The sequence below is a fragment of the Typopeltis vanoorti genome, chromosome 3 (genome assembly GCF_054136105.1).
Source record: "Typopeltis vanoorti isolate ZY-2024b chromosome 3, IOZ_Tvanoo_1.0, whole genome shotgun sequence".
In the NCBI taxonomy this organism is placed as follows: domain Eukaryota; kingdom Metazoa; phylum Arthropoda; class Arachnida; order Uropygi; family Thelyphonidae; genus Typopeltis; species Typopeltis vanoorti.
This window is the reverse complement of record NC_143551.1, coordinates 30767294-30794030: the sequence shown is the minus strand read 5'-3', so window position 1 is coordinate 30794030 and position 26737 is coordinate 30767294. Positions and strand designations below refer to the sequence as shown.

Here is a 26737-nt window from a genome sequence, read left to right as displayed (position 1 = left end):
AACTTCATTTCAGCTGTTAATCTTTGTCTTTTTGTTTTATCGTCCAGATTTCGCTTTCACACATTAAGACTGGTAGGGCTACTGTATTGTATACTTTTAGTCTGGTTTATTTTTGAACTAGGTTTGGTTTAAATATAGAGTTAATTACACCTGTTATTTTTAAATATTTTGCAATTTTTGTTTATATCTTTTTCATTTTCATATGTGATCATGCATCCTAGGTAGTTAAATGAGTTCACCTGTTCTAAAATCTTGTTATCTATTACTATTTTAGTTCTTGCTGGATCTTGTCCTTTAAAGGCCATAGTTTTTGATTTTTCTGTTGATATTATCATATCAAAATCTTTGGCTATCTCATTTATATCTAAAATAGCTTTCTGTAAGTTATCTTCAGAATTTGTAATTATTATTTGGTCGTCGGCAAAGAGGAGAGTGTTTAAGTTTACTGCACGAGAAAGTTTAATTCCTTTATGTAAATTTTTATTCCATTTTATTACTATTTTATTTAAGTAGATATTAAAAAGATTTGCTGAGAGGGGACATTGTTGGATTCTGAATATATAGAGATTTAAGTAATTATTATTTGCTTCAGAATCCAACATGATCTTCCATCACATAAGCTAAACTTGTAATTATTTAATGTAAATCACTTGTTTATAATTTAATATTCATATAACTACCTTTAAGTTTATTTGATATTTAATTATTTAATCAAGGATATATGTATTAATAGTGATAAGACTGTATTTAAATATTATTAAGTTTATTTTATTTATTGCTATATTAATATAAGAATTTGTATTTAAGATTTAACTGCGCATTAATTGAAATGTAAATATTTTTATTTTATTCCTGTTTGTAGAAGTTTAACGTTATGCAATAGCTCAATTTTATTATATTTTGTTTGGTTGTCATGGAGACATATGTAAGAGAGCGAGTGCGAGTTTGGAACAGTGCGTGAGGGAGAAAGCTGAAAGTTGACTGGAAAGAATTTTAGTTAAAGAGAGCACGAGAACAATTTAGGCGGGAAAAATGGATATATAAGGGAGGAATGCTGAGAAGAGGGAGAGGCATTCGGTTGGAATCAGAGGATATTCTAATTCGGCATTTGGAGAAGGAATCTAAAAGGAGATAGATTCGGAGAATCAGAGTGCGATAATAGCGAGTCACTCAAGTAGCTAATTAAAGTCCAGTAGTCGAGAAGCGGTTAGCTAATAAGTTATAGAATAACAATTATAGCTACGGAAGACAGCTGAGTGACTACTGAATGACTAGCAATACTATAGTTGAGATTTGATTTCAGGGCCGACCTTTCAAAGACACACGGAAACTTGAAGTATAGCATGGAGTAACTAGAGAATAAGTAGAGGCTGTAAAGTTGAAGCTTAACGGTAGCTGTGTTTAGAATTATAGTGCCTAAAGGATTAATTGAATGCAGGAGGAATGGACAACTGTGCATATAAAACTTCAAGTTAAGGAATTATTGTGTGTTACCTTAATTCATGAGTGATCAGTAGTACTTCATGCAAGAACGTTTGATTATCTGTATTGTAACCATTAATTAATTCAGTTATTGCTTAGAAGATTTATTTTAATGAGTGCCGTTTATTGTTTAAAGTGTTTACAGTTACAAAAAGTGTTTGCGTATAAGTAGATGAAGAAAGATAATTATCGGTAAGAATATTCCAAGCATTAATATTCCTATACAGAGATATGTGTGAGTTTCATCCTAGAATATCCTTATAATAACAGTAACTATTGCGGAGATTAGCTGAAGTGTAGATTTAAAAGTGTATGCCTTGTGAAGAGGTGTTACTGCATTTTTATTGTATTCAAAACTTAAGAAACTATGAGATATTGATGTGAATGATCACCTAGGAACTTTATTAAATAGTTAAATGAACTGTGAGAAGATTGTATTACAGATAACAGATTTATCATTGCCTGAGTTTGTATGACTGTATTATCAGAAAGGCTAAAGTGTTTATAATAACTTAATTAGTGATTTGATCTTAAGTGTAAAATTTGTGATTCTAAAATTAAATGTTTGTTTTTGTTAATCAAAAGTTGTATTTTGCCTGAATCTCTTTTACTGCACCATTCATAAAATATTCAAACCAAAGCGGGTAAATTAAGTAAGTTAAATATTCTCGGCCAGTATATATAATAACAACATATAAAGGAAGGGTAGTTGAGAGTCGGTTTATCTTCAATTCTTGAACTAATTCAGATATAAAGTGGCGCAGTCTTTAAATATAAATTTTCTTTATATTTGAATTAGAAATCAACTTACAACTTATCAATTAGTTAAGAACATCATAATAGTAATCATGTCGGATCCAAAGTATAGATTGAGAAGAAGTAGGATCCAACAACATCCCTGTTGAACCCGTTGGTTTATCTCTCTCGTATACGATAGCTCGTGATTTAATCTTATTTGTATTTGATTATTTTCATATATACTTGTGATAGCTTTTAGGATATTATTTGGTATTTGTCTTTCTTTTAATATGTTAAATAATATGTTTCTTTTAACTTTGTCAAATACTTTTTCAAAGGTCAACAAATGCAATATGTGTTTCTAAATTGTATTCTCTTCTTTTCTCTATTATTAATTTTAGGCAAAAGGCTGGGTCTATACATGATCGTCCTTTTCTAAATCCATTCTGTACTTCTAAAATAAAGTTTTCGGAATATTTCATTAGTTTGCTATTTAAGATTCTGCTATATATTTTGTAACAGGAATTTAGTATACTGATACGTCTATAGTTTTTATTTATCTTTTTTATATAGATAGGAATTACAATTGCTTTTTTCCATTCTATTGGGGTGATACCAGTTGAATAAATTTTATTTAAAAATAATAAGTCTTTCTTTGAATCTTGTTCCTGCGTATTTATATAGTTCTGAACCTAGAACTATATATTTATTATTAATTATCTTCTCCAGGTGATTTTCTGTTTCTTGTTTCTTTCAGGCTGATTTCTAATTTTTCTTTATTTCCTTTTCATTTTCGTTAATTGTTTGTCAGTTGTCTTTTTTAAAATATTTGTCTGTCCACAATTCTGTGTAGTAATTTAGAAATTCTTCTAATTTCAATTCGGTGTTTAATTTTATGTTTTCTTTGGTATTTGCATTTAAGTGTTTCAAAATCTTATATACATTGGGTCTTATTTTATATAAATTATGTTCTAAATTAGAAACAAATTTGTTCCATGATTCTCTGTCTTTTTCTGACTCCTCTTTTAGCTATGGCTCTTATTCTTATATATTCTATTTCATCTTCTAATCTTTTACTGCTTAACCATTTGTGATAGGCTTCTTTTTTTCTTTTTGATTATTTCTTTGATTGTATCATCCCAGATCTTCAATTTTTTTCCTTTTATTGAATTTTTTGGTCTTTCCTAAGCTTTCATTTGCTGCTGCATTTAGTATTGTTTTTATACTAAGCCATTCTATTTCTATTTCTTCATTTTGTTTTACTTTATCTAGATATTGGTTAATTCTTTGTTCATATAGCCATTGTACATTTGTGTCATTCAGTAGTCTAGTTTTATAAACAAATGTTTCAATTTTTTTTCTGTTCTTGTTACTTGTAGCCATTTAGGTGGTAATCTTAATTTTATTTTAACAAGGAAATGGTCACTGCTTATTTCATATCCTCTGTGAACTCTAACATCTAGTGAAAATTTTGATGTCTTTTCATTTAATATAAAGTAATCTAATAATATAATATTGATTTCCATCCTCTTGCTGCCCAAGTATATTTATGTATGTCTTTATGTTTATAGAAGGAATTCATTATTTTTAGGTTATTATAAACTACAAAGTCAATCAGCTTTTTACCATTCCTGTTTAGAGTATGTTCTCCATGTATTCCTATATTATTATTAATTTTCATGTTTCAAAAATTTCGTGTTTTCAAAGTAATTACTCCAGATATCTAGAATAACTTTAGTTTGCTTTCATATCACTTTCATCATCTCTGATTCCTTTTAGTACACTTTCCTCCATTTCAAAACTTTTTTTTAATAGCCTCCAGAATATTTTATTACCTTTCTGATATTTATCAGGAGTCTTCCCATGACTTCTATTCAGCTGCTTTTACACATAGCTTAGCTCAGTTATATTTTTCTCAGTATTGCATTAGGACATCTGCCAACTTAACTTGCTAGGAACTTTTAGTATGCTTTTTTCTTTTCTAGGACTGCCTCAGTACTTCATGATGAACAACTTCTTGTGTTCAACATGAAGTTGTGGTTTTTCTGTCCTTGCAGACAGCTTTGTCACATGTTTCCCTAGCTGAATTAAGAGTGCTTTCTTCACAGTTTGTCACTGAGACTTCAAGGTTTGGTTTTTATTTTTAAATTCTTTCATTTTGCTTGAATAATATTGGCATAGTTGAGTTTACAGTTCACTAAAAACTGCTGAGCTTTAATTATTTTTAAAACCTTTACATATAATATTGAACATCATTGTATGTATGATATTCAGTATGATATTCATTTTTAATTTTTACCAGTGTGAAGATAATGCTATCGACAATAATACAGTCGATGAAACTTTTTTTTTCTCTGATCTTCTCTTCGTCTGAATTTTTTTAACATCTTTATGTTGAAACATGGTGTTAAAAATGACTGATCCATTTCCTGACAGAAGTCCAGATGGCACTTACCATTATTATTATTATTAGCTTTTCCATATTTCCAAATTTTCCCAAAGCATTTCTTTGTGCTCAGGAATAATTTCCTGCCCTTCTGTTTAGATCTCCAACAAGGATCAACTTTTCAGTTTTCTTTATGCCACATAAAAATCTGTTGATTATAATCCACCAAGTAAGCATCATTGGCCTTAATAATTGGTAGAAAATTGGAGACAACTGGAGTAATTATTATTACCCCAAGACCACATGGAGTCAAAGACTCATCTGGGAGGTCCTTTTATCACACACAGCTCATCATACCATGCCTTGAACACATTCAAACTCCTTGCAGACACCACACTCTCAGGCAAGGCATTCCAATCATTCACAACTCTGCACGAAAAAAACCTGCCTTTCACTCCCTCTTTATACAGTTTCCAGATATGACCTCAGGTTCTCCCCCCAATGTCCCACTATTTTCTGTAGAACTTCTCCAGCATTGATCCTATAACAACCCCATACCAACTTGTAGGTCTCTTTCATATCTCCCCTCCTCCTCCTGTCCACCAGACTCTGCAAATTACATCTTCTCAATCTTTCCTCATACTCGACATTCCAGAGGTCAGAAACTATCTTAGTCAATCGCCTTTGGACCCTTTCCAACATCTCTTCATCCTTCTAAAACCAGGTGACCAAATCTGGGCACAATAGTCCATGTGTGGCCTAATCAAAGCCTTATACAACGGAACAAGAATCTCCCTACTTCTACATGTCAGTGTCCTCCGCATCATTCCTAGAAGCCTTTGTGTTGTCTTCACAATTTTGGCTGTGTGTCCCCTAAATTTCAGATCCTTATCCACTATCACCCCCCAGATCTCTTATTTCTTCCACCTCCAATAATATATCCTCACCAAGCATAAATTCTGCATCCCATCTTTGTTTTCCAAATTTTAAAACCTTACATTTTGCAATATTGAACTCGCATCTCCATTTCTGTGCCCAATCACTCAATTTATTCAAGTCTTCTTATAAGGCCACAACATTTTCACTACTCTTCATGGTTCGTCCCAACTTTGCATCATCTGCAAACAACTGAATATCTCCATCCAAATCTTCACCTATATCATTAATATACAAGTTAAACAGTAATGGACCTAAAACAGACCCCCGAGGCACTCCACTAGTGACTTTCCTTTTCCTGGATATCATTCCCCCATACACAACTTTTTGGTACCTATCAGATAGCCAGTCTCCAATCCAATGCACCAATCTAATATCCAACCCCATCTGCTCTAGTTTGACTGTTAACCTATCGTGAGGTACTCTATCAAAAGCCTTTGCAAAATCCAAGTATATTACTGTGTATCCTTTTTCTTCTGTCCAAGGAAGCAGTCACTTTATTGTAATAAGTAAGTAGATTACTAAAACATGACCTCCCTTTAGCAAATCCATGCTGTCCGTCAAAGATAATACCATTGTTGTCAACCCAACTCTGGATCCTAGTTCTCACAAGTTTCTCCAACAACTTAACAACAATACCTGACACGCAGATAGGCCTATAGTTTGATGCTTGAGTTCGATCACCTCCTTTAAGAGGTGGCACAATCTTGCCCTCCTTCCACTCCTTAGGGACTTGACTGAGTGCAAGACTCCTATTAAAAAATATGTCAAGACAGGTGTCAACTCCCTGGCACATTCCTTCAGAATACGTGGCGATATATTATCAAGTCCCACAGCCTTATTAACATCTAGTTTACTCAACTCCCCATACACCTCTTGCTCACTTACAGTCAGTCTCTTTTCCCCATTATCTACTGTCTCAATCTCTCCATGAAGTCACATTCATAAGATTGAAAGACCTTTATGAATTGCTCATTAAGTATCTCCACCACACGTTCTGCAACAGCTGTCTTTATACCATTTTCTCCTATCAATGTCATCCTTTCATAATCATTCTTTCTTTTGCTGGCTACATATCAAAAGAACTCCTTAGGATTCTTTTTGGCTTCATTAGCTAACTGCTATTCATACTTCTCTTTAGCTACCCTCACCAACCAAGTCACCCTCCTTGCCTGGTCTTTGTAGACCTCATGGAATTGGTTATTTCCACTTCTCTTATGCTGCCTCCACAATGCCCTCTTTCTCTGTATCGCATGCTTAATCTCTTTATTCATCCATCGACCTATTTATGCTGAGTTCAGAGTTCAGTGTTAGGAATCTTATTGTTTAATTAATGAATTTGGTTCACATATTAAGTGTAAATTCTGCTGAAATGAAGCTAATTAGAGTAACTGGTTAAAATAGTTAACTGTTTGGATGACCTCACTTCTTTACTGGAGTTTTACTATATAGTTTACTATCTTACAAGCTTAAAGGATTGGAAGAGCAGACAGGCAAGTGTGTATTAAAATTAATGTAGACAAATATAGTGTGGGTTTTGGTAAGGAGATAGTTTAGATATATAAAAGGATTTTGGTTAATAGGTCGATAATTTCAAAATTTAAAGTTCTGAAAGTTAACCCATTTTTGTGAATTTGTGAAAATACTTCTTTATTCTGCACTGAAATAAAGAAGTTATTTAGGTAGTTTTAGAATTAAATAATTTTAATGGGTGGGGGAGTAGATTAATTAAACGAATTGATAGGTGGCATTTATGTCATTTTATCTTAAGTTTTTGGATACACTATTTTTGTTCTAAATTTTTTATGTATTGTAACATTATCATAAGTTTAATTATGTAAACCTGAATTCAGTAAAATATAACTTTATTAAAGCTGGATACAATGAATACATATTTGGTATTTTCCTAGTACAATGCACATATCTTCTGATTTCAGACAGCACCAACACTGTTAAAGAACTATCAGATTGTTCATTAAGAGTTTCAGTAGTTTCAAATTATGCAGGAAATAAGCAGCGTCTCACTCAAAAAATGTGTGTGAATGTAAAATCATTTAATACAACCGTATAACATATGCTATATATGATAGGTTGTCAGGATGATATGTTCACTTTAAGACAAATAGCTTTGAAAATCATGGTAATACAACAAGGATCTGCATTTAAGTTGTAAGTCTACATTTAGAATAGAAACAGGAAGATAGTTCGACGTAAAATCAAGAACTGAAATAGGAAGAGTTTGATGTAATATATATAAAACAATGGTATGCACTATCTCCATTATTCATCATGTATATGGATCCCATTATTAATGAAAATGGCATTAAGCCTGATGTCAGAACTGGTGATATTATTTTCAGCTCTTTTCTTTATGCAGTTGATGTTATACTCCTAAATCCAGTACCAGAGTGTAAGATTCTTTTACTAAATTGAATAAATGCTATAAGAAATCTTGATGAAAATAAGCAATTAAAAGGCAGACTGTGAAAATAGGCAGGAATGTGTAAAACATCAGCTGACTCCTGAATGGGTAACCTGTAGAACAAATAAAATATTTCAACAATTTTTAGTAAAGATAGCCAACTGAATATAGAAGTAGACAATAGAATAAGCAAAGCTGGTAGTGAACCAGCTGTATAAGTTTATATGAAATAAGAGAGAAATTAGCCAAACACTAAACTAACATTAAACAATCTTAAATCATTTTTAACTTGTAGATCTGGGAATTGGGTAAGGAATAACACATTTAACCAAAGACTTAAGACAGAAATATAAGATTTCTGAGGGAGTTGTCATCAGTGGCAGTATCATATGAACAAATGAAGATATTAGAAAGTAACACAACATTGTTAGTATTTAGAAATGAGTGAGCATAGCTAATATAAGGTGGTATTGGTCACTTTAATGAAATGTTAGCAAAACAGATGTTTGATGCTAGAATCACAGGAAACTTGCCGACATCTAGGTGGATTGATACAATTAAAAGTCCTTTCGAAGGCCAGAAAAAAAAATTATTTTTTTTCCTTTTATCTATGTGATTTGTGCAAACAGAAGATGATTTTTTTTTTTTTTCTTAATTAGTAAATACCAAAGTTGAAGTCAGGTTTCATGTTGCAACTGCAAGCTGGATTCCTGAAGAAGCAAAGACTCAGATATTACAAAAAGTGAGTATAAAGTTTGGATCAGAGTGATAAAGGAGGGGGGGGAAATATTATTTTAACTTTATATCTTTATTTGCTGTCCCAGATTGATATATATTACATCCTTTTAACAGTAAAAATACTCGATTATTTTTACTATCATAGTACAAAAAATTATTTTAATTATTAAAATCAATAATCCTGTTAATTAATAATTCATGATACGTATCCTCTACTTCCCCTTAAGATAATAGAGGATACATATCATGAAATTATTTATGATGATAAGCTATGTAATTTATCAAGCTGCTGGATTAAAATGAACATCCACAGCACTAGATCAAGTAAACAGTAGACACAATTCAAATTATAACAGAAAAGTGAGAACTAAAGTTCTAGGGATGGATGGATGTATATATGTGCATTGAGGCTGATGAGGTGAGAACAAGTCTTCTGATTTGTAAGTTAATATAGCCATACTTGAGTGTTTCAGTGTTCATGCTGACTCTAAAAATAGCCAGTCATATTTATAACAGCTTCTATGTAGCATTTTCTTATCATCAAATTATCCCTGAGTTTGTGTAGGGATAGTGCACAAACTCAGGGAATGTCCAGCATATTATGAATGCACTGCATAACTGAGTTTGCATTACTGCTATCTTTCTAACAACAGTTTTTCTTTGAAATTAAACTTTCATTTGTAAGATCTCCAATACTATCAAATTTAACATTTCAGGTCATTCTTTGAATTTTTTTTTTTTTTTTTGTCATCTTGGCATCAAACATCTGTTTTGCTAACTTTATCTCTCCCATTTTAAGTAACAATGCCATGTTAGATAAACTCTGTGTAAACACTCTTGAATACTAACAATGTCCGGTTCCTTTCTGATATCTTTTTAATTTTAATGCATGATTCTGCAATTGATGCCATTTTGCTGTCACTTCTTAATTTTTTTGCAGAGCTCATATCCATGCTCTAGTCATTGATCAACTGTTTTTATTAACCCACCTTCCAAATCCCTAAGTTAAATTTGGTTTGAATAATGTCTGGCATACTACATGCCATGTGTTGAGGCTTAAGTGCTGTGAGGACATCATGTTAGAGGTATAATGGAATATTTACAGCACTAGAAAAGGATTAAAACTAATTTTAATGCTTCCAGTATTTCGTCTCAGTCACTGAAACATCTTCAGGGATTCCAAATAACTTTTATAACACACTCAAATACAACACAATACTAAGGGAAACATGTGGGTGACTCTGAAGAAGTCCTATCTAGGTGGTGTGCCCTCTGTGGGCATTTGTAGGTGGCCCAGGGTGTAAAGTGGGATCTCTAATAATTAATGTTTTCCAAATTTTGGGAAGTTTTATGCAACCATATTTATTTAAATTTGGTTAATATAGCCAGGTCTTTAAAAAGGCACAACCTCCACACAGCGTTTAAGCCCTACCGTAAACTTGCTACTTATCCATTCTACTAAAGATCAGCTCCCTCCTCTCTCAGTGCCTGGAGTATATAAAGTACTCTGTTCCTGCAAGCTGGCTTACTTTGGACAGACAGGTAGATCATGTTTTGGATAAAACCTACTGGATCTCCTGGAAAACCACCATGCTCCACCAGAGTAAATTAAAGAAAAAAAAATTTTTTTAGAATCTGTAGCAGCATAAACCGAATTTAAATAAATACAGTTGCATAAAGCTTCCCAAAATTTGGGAAACATTAATTATCAGAGATCCCACTTTACATCCTAGGCCACCTACATATGTCCATAGAGGTAGGAGTTAAGAGTTGCCCACGAGTGTGTGTTACAAGAGTTATTTGTAATCCCTGAAGATGACAAAATATTGGAAGCATTAAAATTAGTTTTAATCCTTTCCTAGTGCTGTAAATATTCCATTAAACTTCCAACATGATGGCATACTACATGATTAACTGCTAATTTCTCATTAATTTATTTAGAATTAATTCTATTATCTATTTACAAATTTAATTGCCATCTTCACTACAAAATTGTGCCTATTTTCATAATTTATCTTTTTATTGCTGATTTTAATACCAGACTATTACAGCACTAATAAATTTCAGTTGGTTTTGAAGACTTGCACTGGATGCACTTAGGGGTATAGCATCATTTACATAAAGGAGCCGAGTTGAAGATCTCTGATTTTGATGTTAGATTTAGTGCTATTTTCCTTTGTAATGTAATCCAGATAGATGATGAATAAGAGTAAAGATAGTGGATTGGAAGATCGTTTTACATCAAACCATCTTTCAGCTCTTACATATGCTATACTTAAGTCTTACTGCTGACTTAAGTATAGCATATGTACTGTTCATTATAATGTCCCATTTACACCACATAATTGCAGAAAATTTGAACAGTTTTTCTCTTGGTACATCATCATCATATACCTTTTGGACATTTACATCCCATAGAGAACCTTGTATTCCAATGCTTTTTTGGCTGTTTGTCATAAAGTAAAAATCTGGTTCCAGTAACTCTTTCTTGGCCATACCCCCAGATTGATCTTCCACAACTTCTCTTAGCCTCTTCTCAAAGATGAGTACTTATATCTTATGAGAAAACTCTAGGAAAATTCCTGTGTAAATCTCATATTTTATTTCCATTTGTTTAGCTGGTTATCATGATAACTCTACAACAATCATCTGGGATTTAATTCTTCTGAATTAGCTATGTTACACTCTAAAACTTATGTACCTTCAATTTTGATGTTTGTCGAATATCATCTATTTCAGGTTTCTGATGGCTTTTTTGTGTGAACTATGGATATGTATTTCTGATTCGTCTTGAATATATATCATCATCATCATCAAATTCCTGCCATGTACCCTCAAGGGGTGTACAGGATATGACAGTACTACATGAAAAAATTACATCATTACTAACTTCCTATCTACAATTTTCCTCCAAATCAGTCTGGCACTTGTCAAGACTCCAACATTATCAGATCTTATATTTCTATCGTCTAAGGCACTTTGTACCGTATCAATCCACCTATATCTTGGTCTTCCTCTGGGTCGTTTTCCTGCCAACCTGGCAGAGAACACTTGTTTTGCTAATCTTTCCTCTCCCATTCTATTTAAGTGACCGTACCATCTGAGATTAGCTCTGCTAACGCATTCCTGGATGCTGACAATGTCAAGTTCTTTCCTAATATCCTCATTTTTAATATGATATTGCCATTGATGCCATCTGTTCACGCCTCTAATCTTTCTCAGGACTCTCATATCTGCGGTCTCTAGTCTTTGGTCAAGTGTTTTACTTCTGACCCAGCTCTCAGATCCATAAGTTAAAATTGGTTTGAACACAGTCTTGTATACAGCTAATTTAGTCCGACTAATTTCTTTCTTATTCCATATGAATTTATTCAATTGACTTCCCACGATACCAGCTTTGCTGATTCTGTTGTCTATTTCTATATTTAGTTTACCATCTTCAGTAAAAATTGTGCCTAAGTAGCTGAAATGTTTAACTTGTTCCACAGGTTCTCCATTCACAACACAGTTGACATTTTCAATGATTCTGCCTATTTTCATTGTCTTTGTCTTTTTATTGCTGACCTTCATACCATATCTATTACAACAGCTATTCAATTTAGTCAGAGAATCTTGCAGACTTGTAGCGGATTTATTTTGAAGTATAACATGATCCGCATAAAGCAAAGAGCTGACAGTAACATCTCCAATTTTGATATCAGGTTTAATACCACATTCCTTCATAATGTGATCCATATAGATAATGAATAACAGAGGGGATAATGTACATCCTTGTCTCACACCAGATTTAACATTAAACCATCTTCCCATACTTCCTTCAATTCTAACTGCTGACTCACAACTCAAATAAAGACTAAGTATTGCTTGATATAACGCCCCATTGACACCATATAACTGCAGCGTATTGAATAGCTTCTCTCTTGGCACCTTGTCATATGCCTTTTCCAAATCGACAAAACTTAAATACAGATCTTTGTTATATTCCCATGCTTTCTCGACTAATTGTCGTAAAGTGAATATCTGATCCTGACAGCCTCTATTTGGCCTGAATCCAGCTTGTTCTTCACCAAGCTTTTCTTCAACAATTCTTCTCAACCGTTTCTCAAGTATACTTGCATAGATCTTGTCCCTTTTTATATATGGGTACTATGAGAGCCCTACTCCAATCATCGGGAATTCGTCCCTCTGTCCAGGCTTTCTGAACTATGCAGTGCAGCCACTGTAAGACTCTTATACCACCATACTTCAGCATTTCTGGTCGAATATCATCTACCCCTGCTGCCTTTCCACATTTCAAGCCTTTGATGGCTTTTTCTACTTCAAGTATGGATATGTATTCCTGACTGCATGCCTGGTCAGTGTTTTTTATCACTGTGCTGTCATCACCGCTTGTTTCATTTAGCAGTTTTTCAAAGTAATTACTCCATACTTCAAGGATATCTTTTTCTCCTGTTTTCATTTCACCTTTATCATCTCTAATTCCTTTTACAGCACTCTTTCCTCCATTCCTAAGCTTCTTCAACAACCTCCAGAATATTTTGCCACCTTCTTGATATTTATTTTCTATATTCTTGCCAAAGTCCTCCCATGACTTTTGTTTAGCTAGTTTTACACACTGTTTAGCTTTCTTACATTTGTCTCTGTATTCTGTAAGAGTAAAAGCTGACTTATTTGCCAGGAACTTTTGATATGCTTTCTTCTTTTCCTTCACTGCCTCTTTAACTTCCTGTGTCCACCAGGGAGTTCTGATTTTTTTATCCTTGCACACAACCTCACCACATGCCTCTCTGGCAGAATCAATCAATGTTTCCTTCAGAGTTTGCCACTGAATCTCCAAGGTTTGATTCCTGTTCTCAAACTCTTTCATTTTATTTTCAATAATATTTCTGTATTTTAGTCTACAGTTCACATCTGAGAGCTGCTCAACTTTTATTCGCTTTAAGACTTTCTTACATGTTATTCTTTTCAATATGAAATTCAATTTTATCCTGCTCAAGACTAAATAGTGATCACTTCCAATTTCAAATCCTCTGTACACTCTGGTGTCCTGCACCAGGGAGAAAACATCACTATCAACAATAACATAGTCAATGAGACTTTTCTTATTCCTAGCCTCTTCTCTCCATGTGAATTTGTGCACATTTTTATGTTGGAACATGGTGTTAGTAATAACCAGTCCATCTCCTGAGCAGAAATCCAACAGATATTTGCCATTATTATTAGCTTTGCTCTTTTCTCCAAATTTTCCCAAAATATTTTTGTATGTCTGACAATCATTTCTACTCTACTATTTAGATCCCCAACAAGGACCAACTTTTCCTTTTTCATTGTGTCAGTTGCTTTTTCTAAAGCCTCAAAAAATTCCTCCACTTCTACCTTAGTAGAACCTTCTGTGGGACCATAGGCACAAATAAGTCTCATTGTCCAGTTCCCCATTCTCATATTTGCCCACATTACTCTACTTGAGACTGACTGCCATTCAAGAAGATTAGCCTCGTATTTTGTGTTGAATACTATGGCTACTCCTTCTTTTCCTTGATTGTCATTGCCTGAATATAACATTTTGTATTTATTGCTCAGAAAGATCTCACCAGTTTTGGTCTTTTTTGTTTCAGTCACCCCTATTATGTCGATCTGGTACTTATCTAATTCCTCAGCTAGCTCCATTTCTTTGCCATTCAGGCTTCTTACGTTGATAGTACCGATCTTTAACTCTGGTGATGTTGAGTTGGGGTTTGTTTTCAGATTTGTTCCAGTAGCTGACTTTTCGCTGTTCGCCCTGGTTCCCTGGCAAAAACAACGGGGGCCTTGTTTAACCGGGCGACGCCCCAGCCGGCATGAAATTTTGTCATGTTGTACCATCATTTTTTATTTTGGTTTAACCAATAAGAATACAATTTGGTCGGCTAAATCCCAAATTGCCAGCCCATCCTCGTTCGTTCAGTATCAAAGTAGATACCCAACAGGGTGCACCACGAGAAGGTGAGGATTGGACATTAGGTCAGAAGCCCTGGTCTCTTCTCTGCATTCCTTTAAAGGCTATGTGGAGGTCTCCTCTCAGTTATACAGCTTTGACCCTTAAGCACCCCTTGAATATATATATATATTTTAAATCAGTGTTTTGTCTCTGTCAAACATATCAACACTTCAGGTTGGAAAAGTTATCAGAAGCCTGAAATGTGGAAAGGCCAATTTAATGTGAAAAGTACATAGTTATGCATTTTGGGATAAAGAGATTTACAAGCTGTACCCTACTGATGGAACTGTACTTTAGGAAAGTCATGAACTTCATTCTCTTTAATCTTTTCTGTACCAGTACCCCTGATGATGTAGCAATTAAAACCCGACAAGTTTTGTAAGTCTTATCAAATTCTTTATTTACATCATAATGCAGTCTCAATACCAAAAACTACCCACAGAACTGCTAAACCACAGAAATTTATGTTTGTATATAGAATAGAAGTTTTCAGAGGTCATATTACTAAGATGACCAAGGTATTTCATAGGCTTACTTAGTCATTGAAGAAAATGCTAACAAGCAGAGAAAGGGAAGTTGTCATTCCTTTTTATAAGTTGTTATGGTATCTGGATTACTGTGCTCAGGTTGATTAGCTGGGTTTCTTGTGGGTGAGGAAGTGGTGGAGAAGATCCAGAAATAAGTGACTAAGAAGGTAAGTGGTCTGTGGAATGTTCCCTGTGGTGACTAATTGAATATTTGTGGAGTTGCAAATTGATAAGTAGAAAATAGTCATTTTTATAAACATTTAAGTTACTGAAAGAGTTTTATAGGATTGATGCATGATACCCAATTTGTTGCATCAGTGATTTGATCCTGAGAAGCCCTCTCATTGCAAGGCTCAATTAGATGAGCAAATAGTATGGGTTTTGCTGAATGTGTTAACACTACCAATCTTCTTGGATAGATGATGTGCAGAGTCACATTGTATGTGCTTTCCAGTAAACATAACTGGATGTTGGAGAATTCTGGCATGATATTCAATAAAGCAAACTACCAGCAGTCTTATTTTTTTTTTATAATCTTGATCTGTGTATGAGGGTTAATTTTTTTTTTGAAGGAGATTGTGTCATTTTCCATTTCAGCCAGAACATGAGAACATAAGCAGCACACTTGGAGACCCAAAATGAAGGTTGCGGTTGAATCATAGAAAACAGAGTCTTTAAGACATTCTTAATAATGATTGTCCAAAGGAAAGGGGGGAGGGTACAACTCCCTATGGCTATACCTTCATCCCATCTCATCCTCCCTGTCATATTAGGCTTAGCAGCCTGTCATGGCCAATTTAATTGGCTTTTTAGAAACTTGAGATGTTTATGATAGGTTAGTGAAGCCTATCTGTATTGTCTGCTGTGACTGTAAATTGCATGTGTTCTTCTGGCCAGCTTGCCTCTTTTGGGAGATGAAAAAATCCTCTGCATTTCCAGGAGAAAAAAAACCTTGTTGCCTCCATATGAGACAATATTTGCCTCCAGTTAATTCATCTTCACTTGATAAAGGGTCTTCACATTCTAGATGGAATTTGAATGCAGGTCTTTCCAAAAGGGTATCGTCTATACTGAACTGAGTTACAGAGTCTCTCAGACCTTACTGATCTAACTGAAATAACTAGAGTGCAGATAATGAAGTTCATCATCATCATCATCAATTTCCTGCCATGTACAGGATATGATAGTACTACATGAAAAATTTACATCATTACTAACTTCCTATCTACACTTTTCCTCCAAATCAGTCTCTTACTCAAAACTCCAACAGTATCAGATCTTATATTTCTATCATCTAAGGCACTTTGTACCATATCAATCCACCTATATCTTGATCTTCCTCTGAGTCGTTTTCCTGCCAACCAGGCATAGAACACTTGTTTTGCTAATCTTTCCTCGCTTTATTCTGCTCAAGACTAAATAGTGATCACTTCCAATTTCAAATCCTCTGTACACTCTGGTGTCCTGCACCAGGGAGAAAACATCACTATCAACAATAACATAGTCAATGAGACTTTTCTTGTTCCTTGCTTCTTCTCTCCATGTGAATTTGTGCACATTTTTATGTTGGAACATGGTGTTAGTAATAACCAGTCCATGTCCTGAACAGAAATCCAACAGGTATTTGCCATTATTATTAGCTTTGCTCTTTTCTCCAAATTTTCCCAAAATATTTTTGTATGTCTGACAATCATTTCCTACTCTGCTATTTAGATCCCCAACAAGGACCAACTTTTCCTTTTTTATTGTGTCAGTTGCTTTTTCTAAAGACTCAAAAAATTCCTCCACCTCTACCTTAGTAGAACCTTCTGTGGGACCATAGGCACAAATAAGTCTCATTGTCCAATTCCCCATTCTCATATTTGCCCACCTCACTCTACTTGAGACTGCCTGCCATTCAAGAAGATTAGCCTCGTATTTAGTGTTGAATACTATGGCTACTCCTTCTTTTCCTTGATTGTCATTGCCTGAATATAACATTTTGTATTTATTGCTCAGAAAGATCTCGCCAGTTTTTGTCTTTTTTGTTTCAGTCACACCTGTTATGTCGATCTGGTACTTATCTAATTCTTCAGCTAGTTCCATTTCTTTGCCATTCAGGCTTCTTATGTTGATAGTACCGATCTTTAACTCTGGTGATGTCGAGTTGGGGTGTGTTTTCAGATTTGTTCCAGTAGCTGACTTTTCGCTGTTCGCCCTGGTTCGCTGGTGAAAACAAATGGGGCCTTGTTTAACTGGGCAACGCCCCAGCCGGTATGAAATTTTGTCATGTTGTACCATCATTTTGTATTTTGGTTTAACCAATAAGAATACAGTTTGGTCGGCTAAATAATGAAGTAAATGAAGATAAATAATGAAGTTTAAAACCTTAATTATACCAGATTACAAATGTAATATATCAGCCAAGGGGATGTTCATAAATTTTGTGTCAGTCTGGTTCATGTTCATTAAGTATTCCCAAACAATTACAACTCTGTGTTAGTAAATTTCTTCTCTGTATCCTCATCTGCATCCCACACAGGGCACTGATGTGCTTATAAGTTCTTCGACCTCTTGTGTATTGGATTTATTTATATTTATTTAAAAAAAAATTGGTTGAATGAATATCCACTATCAAATCAACAGGTTCTGGGTTTAAATTACAGGTCTGATGTCTTGGGAAAAAGTTCCACTGGAATAGGATTTCTAGATTTCTGAATTATTTCTGAACATAGATTTCTGTAGGTTTAGAATCTTTCATGGGTTGGATTCATTAAAACTGACCATTAGATCATGGATTGTAGAGAAATATTCTTTACTCTCAAAAGGAAATGTGCTGAAATTCTAATAAATGACCCAGATTGTCGAGTATGAGTGCTCAATAAACATGATTAAAATTTTCCAATTTTTTAAACTGGAACATCAGTGCATTTGATAGTAAGTTTCTAAAGACATCTCTTTGTTCTGGAATTCTGGTAAGCTGCACAAACAAGGAGTTCTCTCAAAAGACTTTTTTTTTTTCCAGCTGATCACCTCAGTTCAGATTCTTTAACGTTTAATGGGGATCACCACCAATTTCTTGCGAAGCGGGTTCTAAAAAATCATTCTCTTTCTGTGTGAATGATTTTCCTCTTATAATCTGCTCTTGTTCAAACCACCAATGTCTTTCCTTTATCAGCTTTTAAAATTATTAGACATTATGCTTAAGTGATAAGAGAGTACAAAGTTTGATTGTAAAAATATTGCAGAAGGGTGCCTGGCCATGAACACCACTTCAATGTACACTGGTTTCCATAAATTAAGGAACCAGAGAAAAATCACAATAACTCAAGAACTGCATGACAAATTTTACATATATCCCCTAAGGATACATATAGGACATTATGATAATATTACATGAAAAAAGTTACATCATTACTAAATTTCAATCAACAGCTTGAAGCAATACCCATAAAAATTTAAATGTTTAGTTTAATTCAGTAACAAATAAGTATATGAAGCCATTAGTCAAAAACAGGTGAAAATGACATTTGAAAAAGGCTTCAATAAGGGATGTGGTCACTGTAATACAGCACTCACAACAATGTCTCATACTGTTTATAATGGTATTTAGGAGCTCAGTTGATAATACAACCATTGTTCCTGAAAAGTTCTCGTAAGTCCCTCAGGGTTATGGAGGAGGAGGAGAGCAGTAACACATCTACCTAGAACATTCCAAATATGTTCAATAGGATTAGGGTAAAGAGACCTGACTGGCCAGCCCATACATATGATAGTCTCTTCTTGAAGATATTGGTTCATGAGCTTCGCTCGATGAGGATGAACATTATCTTCTTCTTCTAGGATAAATATCTCCCCTCTCACATCCACATATGGAAATAGGATCTAGTTGCTATAAGTTGAAGCAATCGTGGTTCCACTAGGAAGCACATACAGGTCAGCACATCCACTCTATGACATGCTTCCCTAAACCATCACACTACCTTCACCATAAGTGTGTCTTTCACGGAATTCCCTGATTCTCTCCAGATCAGAGCATGCCTGGTATTGCTTTGTAGAATGTTTAATTGTTTGCTGATGATGCAAAGATAGGGCAATCAGGGATGTTACTGATATCTAGCACTTACAGAATGATTTGAATAGGCTTGAACTTAGGACAAATGATAATGACTGTCATGTAAGTGTAATGTCACGTAACTCATGTTAGTAAGTATAAAGTTGTACACTTTGGCATGATGAAATTTTCAGTGGTATATTATAATTAGTGGGGTTATGCTACAAGAAACTGATGAGACTAAGGATACTGGCATTATGGTGGATAGGAATTTGAAGTTCAAAGATCACAAAGAAAAAATTGCAAATATAAATCAGAAGATAATTGTGATGTTGAAACAAATTTTAACATCTCAGGATAAGGAAGTCATTTTGCTTCTTTATGAGTCTTTATGATAAGACTGCACCTGAACTACTGTGTGCAGATTTGGTCTCCTAGGTTCCAAGGGGATAAAGAAACTCTGAAAAGGGTGCAAAGAAGAGTTAAAAAGATTATATTGGAATGTAGACAGATGAAGAGTATGTGGACCACAGATTCTAGTTAACATGAGTAAGAGAGATGATATGATAGAAGTGTAGAAACTTCTGAATGGGTGTTATAAGATATTATCTAATGAAATTTTTCATTATATATCAAAGACAGGGAGCATGGGCCATCCGTGGGAGTTGTTTGTGGTTAAGATAGTGAATGATAAGAGCTACATTTTTCTCCCACAGAGCAGTGAATGCGTGGAACAGTTTGCCTCTTGAAGTGGTGAGTTCATCTAGTGTGAATGTGTTTAAGAGTGGTTGGGATGATATATAGCCTGCCTCAATGATTCCTTCACTCACTTGTTTATGTCCACATGATGAACTGTAATGGTATTCAAATTGCAAATGTTTCTTTCACAGGAAAGATGTCAGACATGCATTTCATAAAAACCCTGTCCTTTACCTCAATGATGTTTTTCTGGCATCACTTCTTCAGGGGAAGTAATTTTTTCTTTATCTTTCCTATGTCATTAATGTATAGATTGAACAACAATAATCCAAGGAACTGATCTGTGGGGAACACCATTGGTCACCTTAAATCTGAAAGATTCACATCTGCCATATACTGCATTTTGAAACCTGTCAACCATCCACTTATCAAAGTCAAGAATTTATATTCCAAACCCATATTCTCCAGTTTATGTAATAGCCTTGCATGTGGCATCCTAACAAATGTTTTTCTGGCATCACTTCTTCAGGGGAAGTAATTTTTTCTTTATCTTTCCTATGTCATTAATGTATAGATTGAACAACAATAATCCAAGGAACTGATCTGTGGGGAACACCATTGGTCACCTTAAATCTGAAAGATTCACATCTGCCATATACTGCATTTTGAAACCTGTCAACCATCCACTTATCAAAGTCAAGAATTTATATTCCAAACCCATATTCTCCAGTTTATGTAATAGCCTTGCATGTGGCATCCTAACAAATGCCTTGGCAAAATCCAGCAGTGTCATAATATATCCATTCCCTTTATCCAAATCAGCCACAACATTGTTATAAAATATGAGCAAATTGCAAAAACATTATTAACTTCTCTAAAATCTTAACCACCACTCCAGAGATACTGATAGGTCATTAGTTAGACACATTGGTTTTTTCACCACCCTTGTACAATGGAAGTATCATACATTTTTTCCAGTCCTGTGGTATCTTTTCTGAGCTGAGATGTAAGTTAGGAAAACATGTCAAAGGCTTAGCCAGATTGGTTGAACATTCTTGAGCATACATGCTGATATTGCATATGTCCATTTGCCAGATTGTCATGCATGTTGTACAACAATTCTTCAACCTCATTGTCATGCACCTCTATCTCTTTGTCTAATGTAGTTGTTACTAGTACTGCACATCATGTTATATACACCTGGTTGATATATCTTATTAAAGTGAGCACCCATTAATTAAATTATCTTATCAGCTTCTGACACAAGAGTACTGTCTGCATTCAGTAAAGCTGTTCTTTTTTATTGGCAGGATAACGATAAAATTATTTTGGATTGCCTTTGGCCTGCATAGCCAATTTCTTTTCAACCTCCAATTCAGCTTTCTGCACAATACTCAACTTTTCTGACCTGTGCTTTATATATTTCATAACTCCTCTTGCTCTTAATCTCACAATATTCCTTCCACATAATCTTCTTATAGATCTCTTGCTTAATTTATTTATATATTCGTATGGAGTTTCCTCCCTTTTTCTCCCCCGTCCCTATTGGGGGCGAGTTGAGCCCCCTTGTGGGGGGTTAAGTATTTATGGCTGTAGATCTGTATGTGTTCATGGGGGGGCGGTTTGCCTGCTTGTGGGATGAAAAACGCCAGATAAACTGGCAGAAAAAACCCTACTGCCCGTGCCCAAGACTGGCTAACTTGGCTATGGCTGAGGAAGATCCTCAAATTCCTCACGTCTTCGACGGAAATCGAACCTGGGACAATCCTTCCCCAGTCATATGGTTGCGAAGCACACAGCCACTAGGCTAACTGTGTGGTCTTGCTTAATAAGGTTGCACATCTTTCATTCCTACCTTATTTGTTCTTCATCTCTAGAGAAACACTTAAATACTGCCTCATTTCAGCACTTTTTTTCAAAGATTCCCATGCACTGATGATATCTTTTTCATTTAATAACTGATACTATGGGACCAAAAATAGTATTCTCCTGAGTTGGTCATAAGTTTCAGCTTTGTAGTTCAGTAAGTATTCAGTTCAGTATTTGGCACATTTATATAATTAGTTACTTCCCAGGAAAGCATGACATAATCACAGTCACCAACTGGTGGTCAAACAGACCATTTCTGACACTATGATCAAATCTGACACGCTCAAACCTTGAGTTCCTTCTTTCACATACTACTTCAGGAAGTTGTCTTACTATAACTCAATAAATTCTTCATTCTTATCATGAGTTTTTTCTACTGTTCAATCAGTCTTCGGATAATTTAAGTTCTCATAATGATTACTCATTTAGTACCCATCAGGGTAATTTGATGCTGCTCATTGTTTAATATTGTGATGGAGAAGGTGAGAGAAGACATGCTTTGGACTATGTTGTATGCAGATGACATCGTGTTGTGTGCAGAATCAAGAGAAGAAGTGGCAGCTAAACTGGAAAGTTGGAGGAAAGTACTGGAAGAGAGAGGTATGAGACTGAGCAGAGGTAAGACAGAGTATATGTGTTGCAAAGTGGATGGCAGCTAGGAGACAGATCTGGGGCTGGAAGGAAATGTCATCAGGAAGGTCTGTGACTTTAGATACTTAGGTTATTATTATTATTATTATTATTATTCCTGATACCTCCAAGGAGTCCGAAGACTCATCGCGGGAGGACACCTACAACTGTCTCTACACCTAACCTCTACTACGAATCATCTCCATGGTTCAACAATGAAATAGGATGGTGAGGCTGAGAAGGAAGTGAGATGCAGGATACAAGCAAGATAGAGGAACTGGAGAGAGATGGCTGGAATGTTATGTGATAAGAGGGTGCCGATCAATGTAAAAGACAAAATCTACAGGAGAGTAGGACCAGCTATGACGTATGCTATGGAAACTGTGGCCCTGAGGAAAAATAACATCAGCAGGATGGAGGTAGTGGAGATGAGAATGCTTATGTGGATGTGCGGTGTGACCAGAAAGGATCATCTGAGAAATGACTATGTAAGGGGAATGGTGAACGTTATGAACTTAGGAGCAAAGATACAGGAGGAAAGGTTGAGATGGTTTGGTCATGTGATGAGGAGGGAGGAAGAGTAAGTAGGAAGAAAGGTCATGCAGATGGATGTACAGGGGAGGAGGAAGCGCGGACGGCCAAAGAAGAGATGGTGGTGGAGGACTTCAGGATGAAGAACTTGGATGTGGCTACAGCCTGAGACAGGAAGTTGTGGAGGAGAATCACCACAAACAGCGACTCTACTTAAGTGGGAAATGCTGCAGAAGAAGAAGAAGATTGTCCCCGGCAATTAAACTGCCAGGTCTATAGCAACACAGAGAAATTCACTTACCTATACACCACGGGCGAGTTATCAGAGATAAGTAGCAAGTGAATTTTCAGCCGTGTTCTAAATGCATGCAAAATGTATTGCCTTATTTTCTTTGCATAATTTATATTTTTCTTTTCTTTCATCATCATCATCAAATTCCTGCCATGTACCCTCAAGGGGGTGTACAGGATATGATAGTACTACATGAAAAAAATTACATCATTATTAATTTCCTATCTACAATTTTCCTCCAAATCAGTCTGTTACTTGTCAAGACTCCAACATTATCAGATCTTATATTTCTATCGTCTAAAGCACTTTGTACTGTATCAATCCACCTATATCTTGGTCTTCCTCTGGGTCATTTTGCTGCCAACCTGGCAGGGAACACTTGTTTTGCTAATCTTTCCTCGCCCATTCTGTTTAAGTGACCATACCACCTGAGATTAGCTCTGCTAACGCATTCCTGGATGCAGACAATGTCAAGTTCTTTCCTAATATCCTCATTTTTAATATGATATTGCCATTGATGCCATCTGTTCATGCCTATAATCTTTCTCAGGACTCTCATATCTGCGGTCTCTAGTCTTTGGTCAAGTGTTTCACTTCTGACCCAGCTCTCAGATCCATAAGTTAAAACTGGTTTGAACACTGTCTTGTATACAGCTAATTTAGTGTTCCGACTAATTTCTCTCTTATTCCATATGAATTTATTCAATTGACTTCCCACCATACCAGCTTTGCTGATTCTGTTGTCTGTTTCTATATTTAATTTACCATCTTCAGTAAAAATCGTGCCTAAATAGCTGAAATGTTTTACTTGTTCCACAGGTTCTCCATTCACAACACAGTTGACATTTTCAATGATTCTGCCTATTTTCATTGTCTTTGTCTTTTTATTGCTGACCTTCATACCATATCTATTACAACAGCTATTCAATTTAGTCAGAGAATCTTGCAGACTTGTAGCGGATTTATTTTGAAGTATAACATCATCTGCATAAAGCAAAGAGCTGACATTAACATCTCCAATTTTGATATCATGTTTAATACCACTTTCCTTCATAATGTGATCCATATAGATAATGAATAACAGAGGGGATAATGTACATCCTTGTCTCACACCAGATTTAACATTAAACCATCTTCCTGTACTTCCTTCAATTCTAACTGCTGACCTACAACTCAAATAAAGACTAAGTATTGCTTGATATAATGCCCCATTCACACCATATAACTGCAGCGTATTGAATAGCTTCTGTCTTGGCACCTTGTCATATGCCTTTTCCAGATCAACAAAACTTAAAACAGATCTTTGTTATATTCCCATGCTTTCTCGACTATTTGTCAAATGAAGATCTGATCCTAACAGCCTCTATTTGGCCTGAATCCAGCTTGTTCTTCACCAAGCTTTTCTTCCACAATTCTTCTCAACCGTTTCTCAAGTATACTTGCATAAATCTTGCCAGGAAGAACACTCAGTAGGGAAATACCTCTGTAATTCTCACATGCAGTTTTATTTCCCTTTTTATATATGGGTACTATGAGAGCTCTACTCCAATCATCAGGAATTCGTCCCTCTGTCCAGGCTTTCTGAACTATGCAGTGCAGCCACTGTAAGACTTTTATACCACCATACTTCAGCATTTCTGTTTGAATATCATCTACTGCTGCCTTTCCTTTCTTTTCTTTTCCATTTTAAAACAATTCATCACAGCAGTCTCCAGTGAATGTATTCAAGAAGTTTTATTTTCAACTAGGAGATAGTATCTTATGTGATTAAGTTAATTCCTTTGTAGAATTTTGTTTATGCCAAAAGTCAGTTTGCATGAAGATACTCTCAAAGATACCTTGCTAATGTTTCACTAAATGTGAAGCAATTCCAGTGTGACAACAAGCAGCATTATCCTTCTCTCTTTCTCTCTCTCTTATAATAACTAAATTACATCTGCAGATAAATAGTTGATCAAGTATTTTCAAACATTTCATTTTGCATAACTTGCAAGTCACCAGCTTGTTTAAATTCTTTCATAGATATCATTTTAAAAAAAATTAACAAGACTGATTTTAATTTTTTTTAAACTGCCAACTGCCAATTTTCCATGAATTCTCCCAGCATCCTCTTTAACCCTTAAGTAGGTTTGTAATAGCATTGGAGTAAGCTTTTTTTTTCCACAGTTCACAACATGAATTAGCTTAATTGAATTCATAATGAAAGAATTTTAATAGTGTTATTTAAATAACACAAATATCTTGCATTTTATGTTGTGGTTTACGCCAATTAGAATGCAATTTGGTCAGCTACATCCCAAATTGCCAGGCTATCCTTGTTCATTCAATATCCAGGAAGATACCTAATTGGGGTGCACCACAAGAAGGTAAGGAATGGATCAGGTCAGAAGCTCTAGTTGGTTCTCCACATTCCTTAAAAGACTAGGTGGAGGTACCTTCCCAGTTATACAGCTTTGACTCCTTAAGCATCCCCAAAAATAGTGATGTTCATCATAGCTCTTTATGCAAATGATGCATAAAGACTGAATATACTTGTACTTCCAGTACAAGTCTGCAAGATTCCCTGACTAAACTGAGTAACTGTTGTAATAAATTTGGTATAAAAATCAGAAATAAAAAGACAAAGACAATGAAAGTAGACTCAACTGTATCCTGATTGGTTGTACCTGTAGAACACGTAAAACATTTCAGCTACAATTTTTGGTGAAGATGTCCAATTAAATATGGAAATAGATAACAGAATTCATAAAGCTGGTATGGTAGGAAGCCAACTGAATAATTTATATGGAATAAGAATGAAATTATCAAAACACTAATTTAGCTGTATACAAGATGGTGTTTGAACCAATTTTAACCTATGGATCTGAGAGAGGTTAGAAATAAACCACACGATCAAAGACTAATAACTAATATTTAAGGAATTGACAGCGTATACTAGACATATAAATTAAATAAACTTTAATATATACTTTCCGATATTTTGGCGAACGTCACGTTGCCATCTTCTTGGGAACTTATTACAAAGACACGTGCACACAAGTACTACATAACAGCAAATGAGAACTGAAGCTAGGAAGCTAACGTTTTCCTAAAGTCCTGGTGGTGCTCCCTGGCGGGCTATATTGGTGGTTCTTGGCCTTTGGGCTGAAGTTCTTCTGATAATTGTTTCCCAAATTTAGGGCAGTCTCATGCATCCAAATTTGTTGAGGTTTAGCATGTTCCTAAGGGCTGAGGCTGATTCCATGAATAGTCTTTCATACTTGAACTTGCTGCGGTGTATGACTGTGGCTTTCTTCCATCTTATTCTGTGGCGAGTATCCAGAGCGTGGTCTGCAAGCCCAGAGTGGCTGTACTGGTGAAATCGGATGTAATCCTTGTGTTCTGAGATTCTGATATTTGCTGTCCTGCCTGTTTGGCCAAAGTAAGACAATTTACAGCTGCAAGGGACCTGGTATACACCAGGTAGGTTTAGGGGGA

At 35.1% G+C, this 26737-nt stretch overlaps 1 protein-coding gene across 2 annotated transcripts in view; it reads left to right on the top strand.

Moving 5' to 3' along the window:
* The window catches only part of LOC150108019 (large ribosomal subunit protein mL62-like), a 104894-nt gene that overhangs the window by 39243 nt on the left and 38914 nt on the right, over window positions 1-26737 (top strand). For both annotated transcript variants that reach the window (XM_090415519.1, XM_090415518.1), the window contains exon 4: window positions 8624-8706. In XM_090415519.1, coding sequence (XP_090271645.1) covers window positions 8624-8706 — 83 coding nt within the window. The remainder of the gene's footprint in view (window positions 1-8623; window positions 8707-26737) is intronic.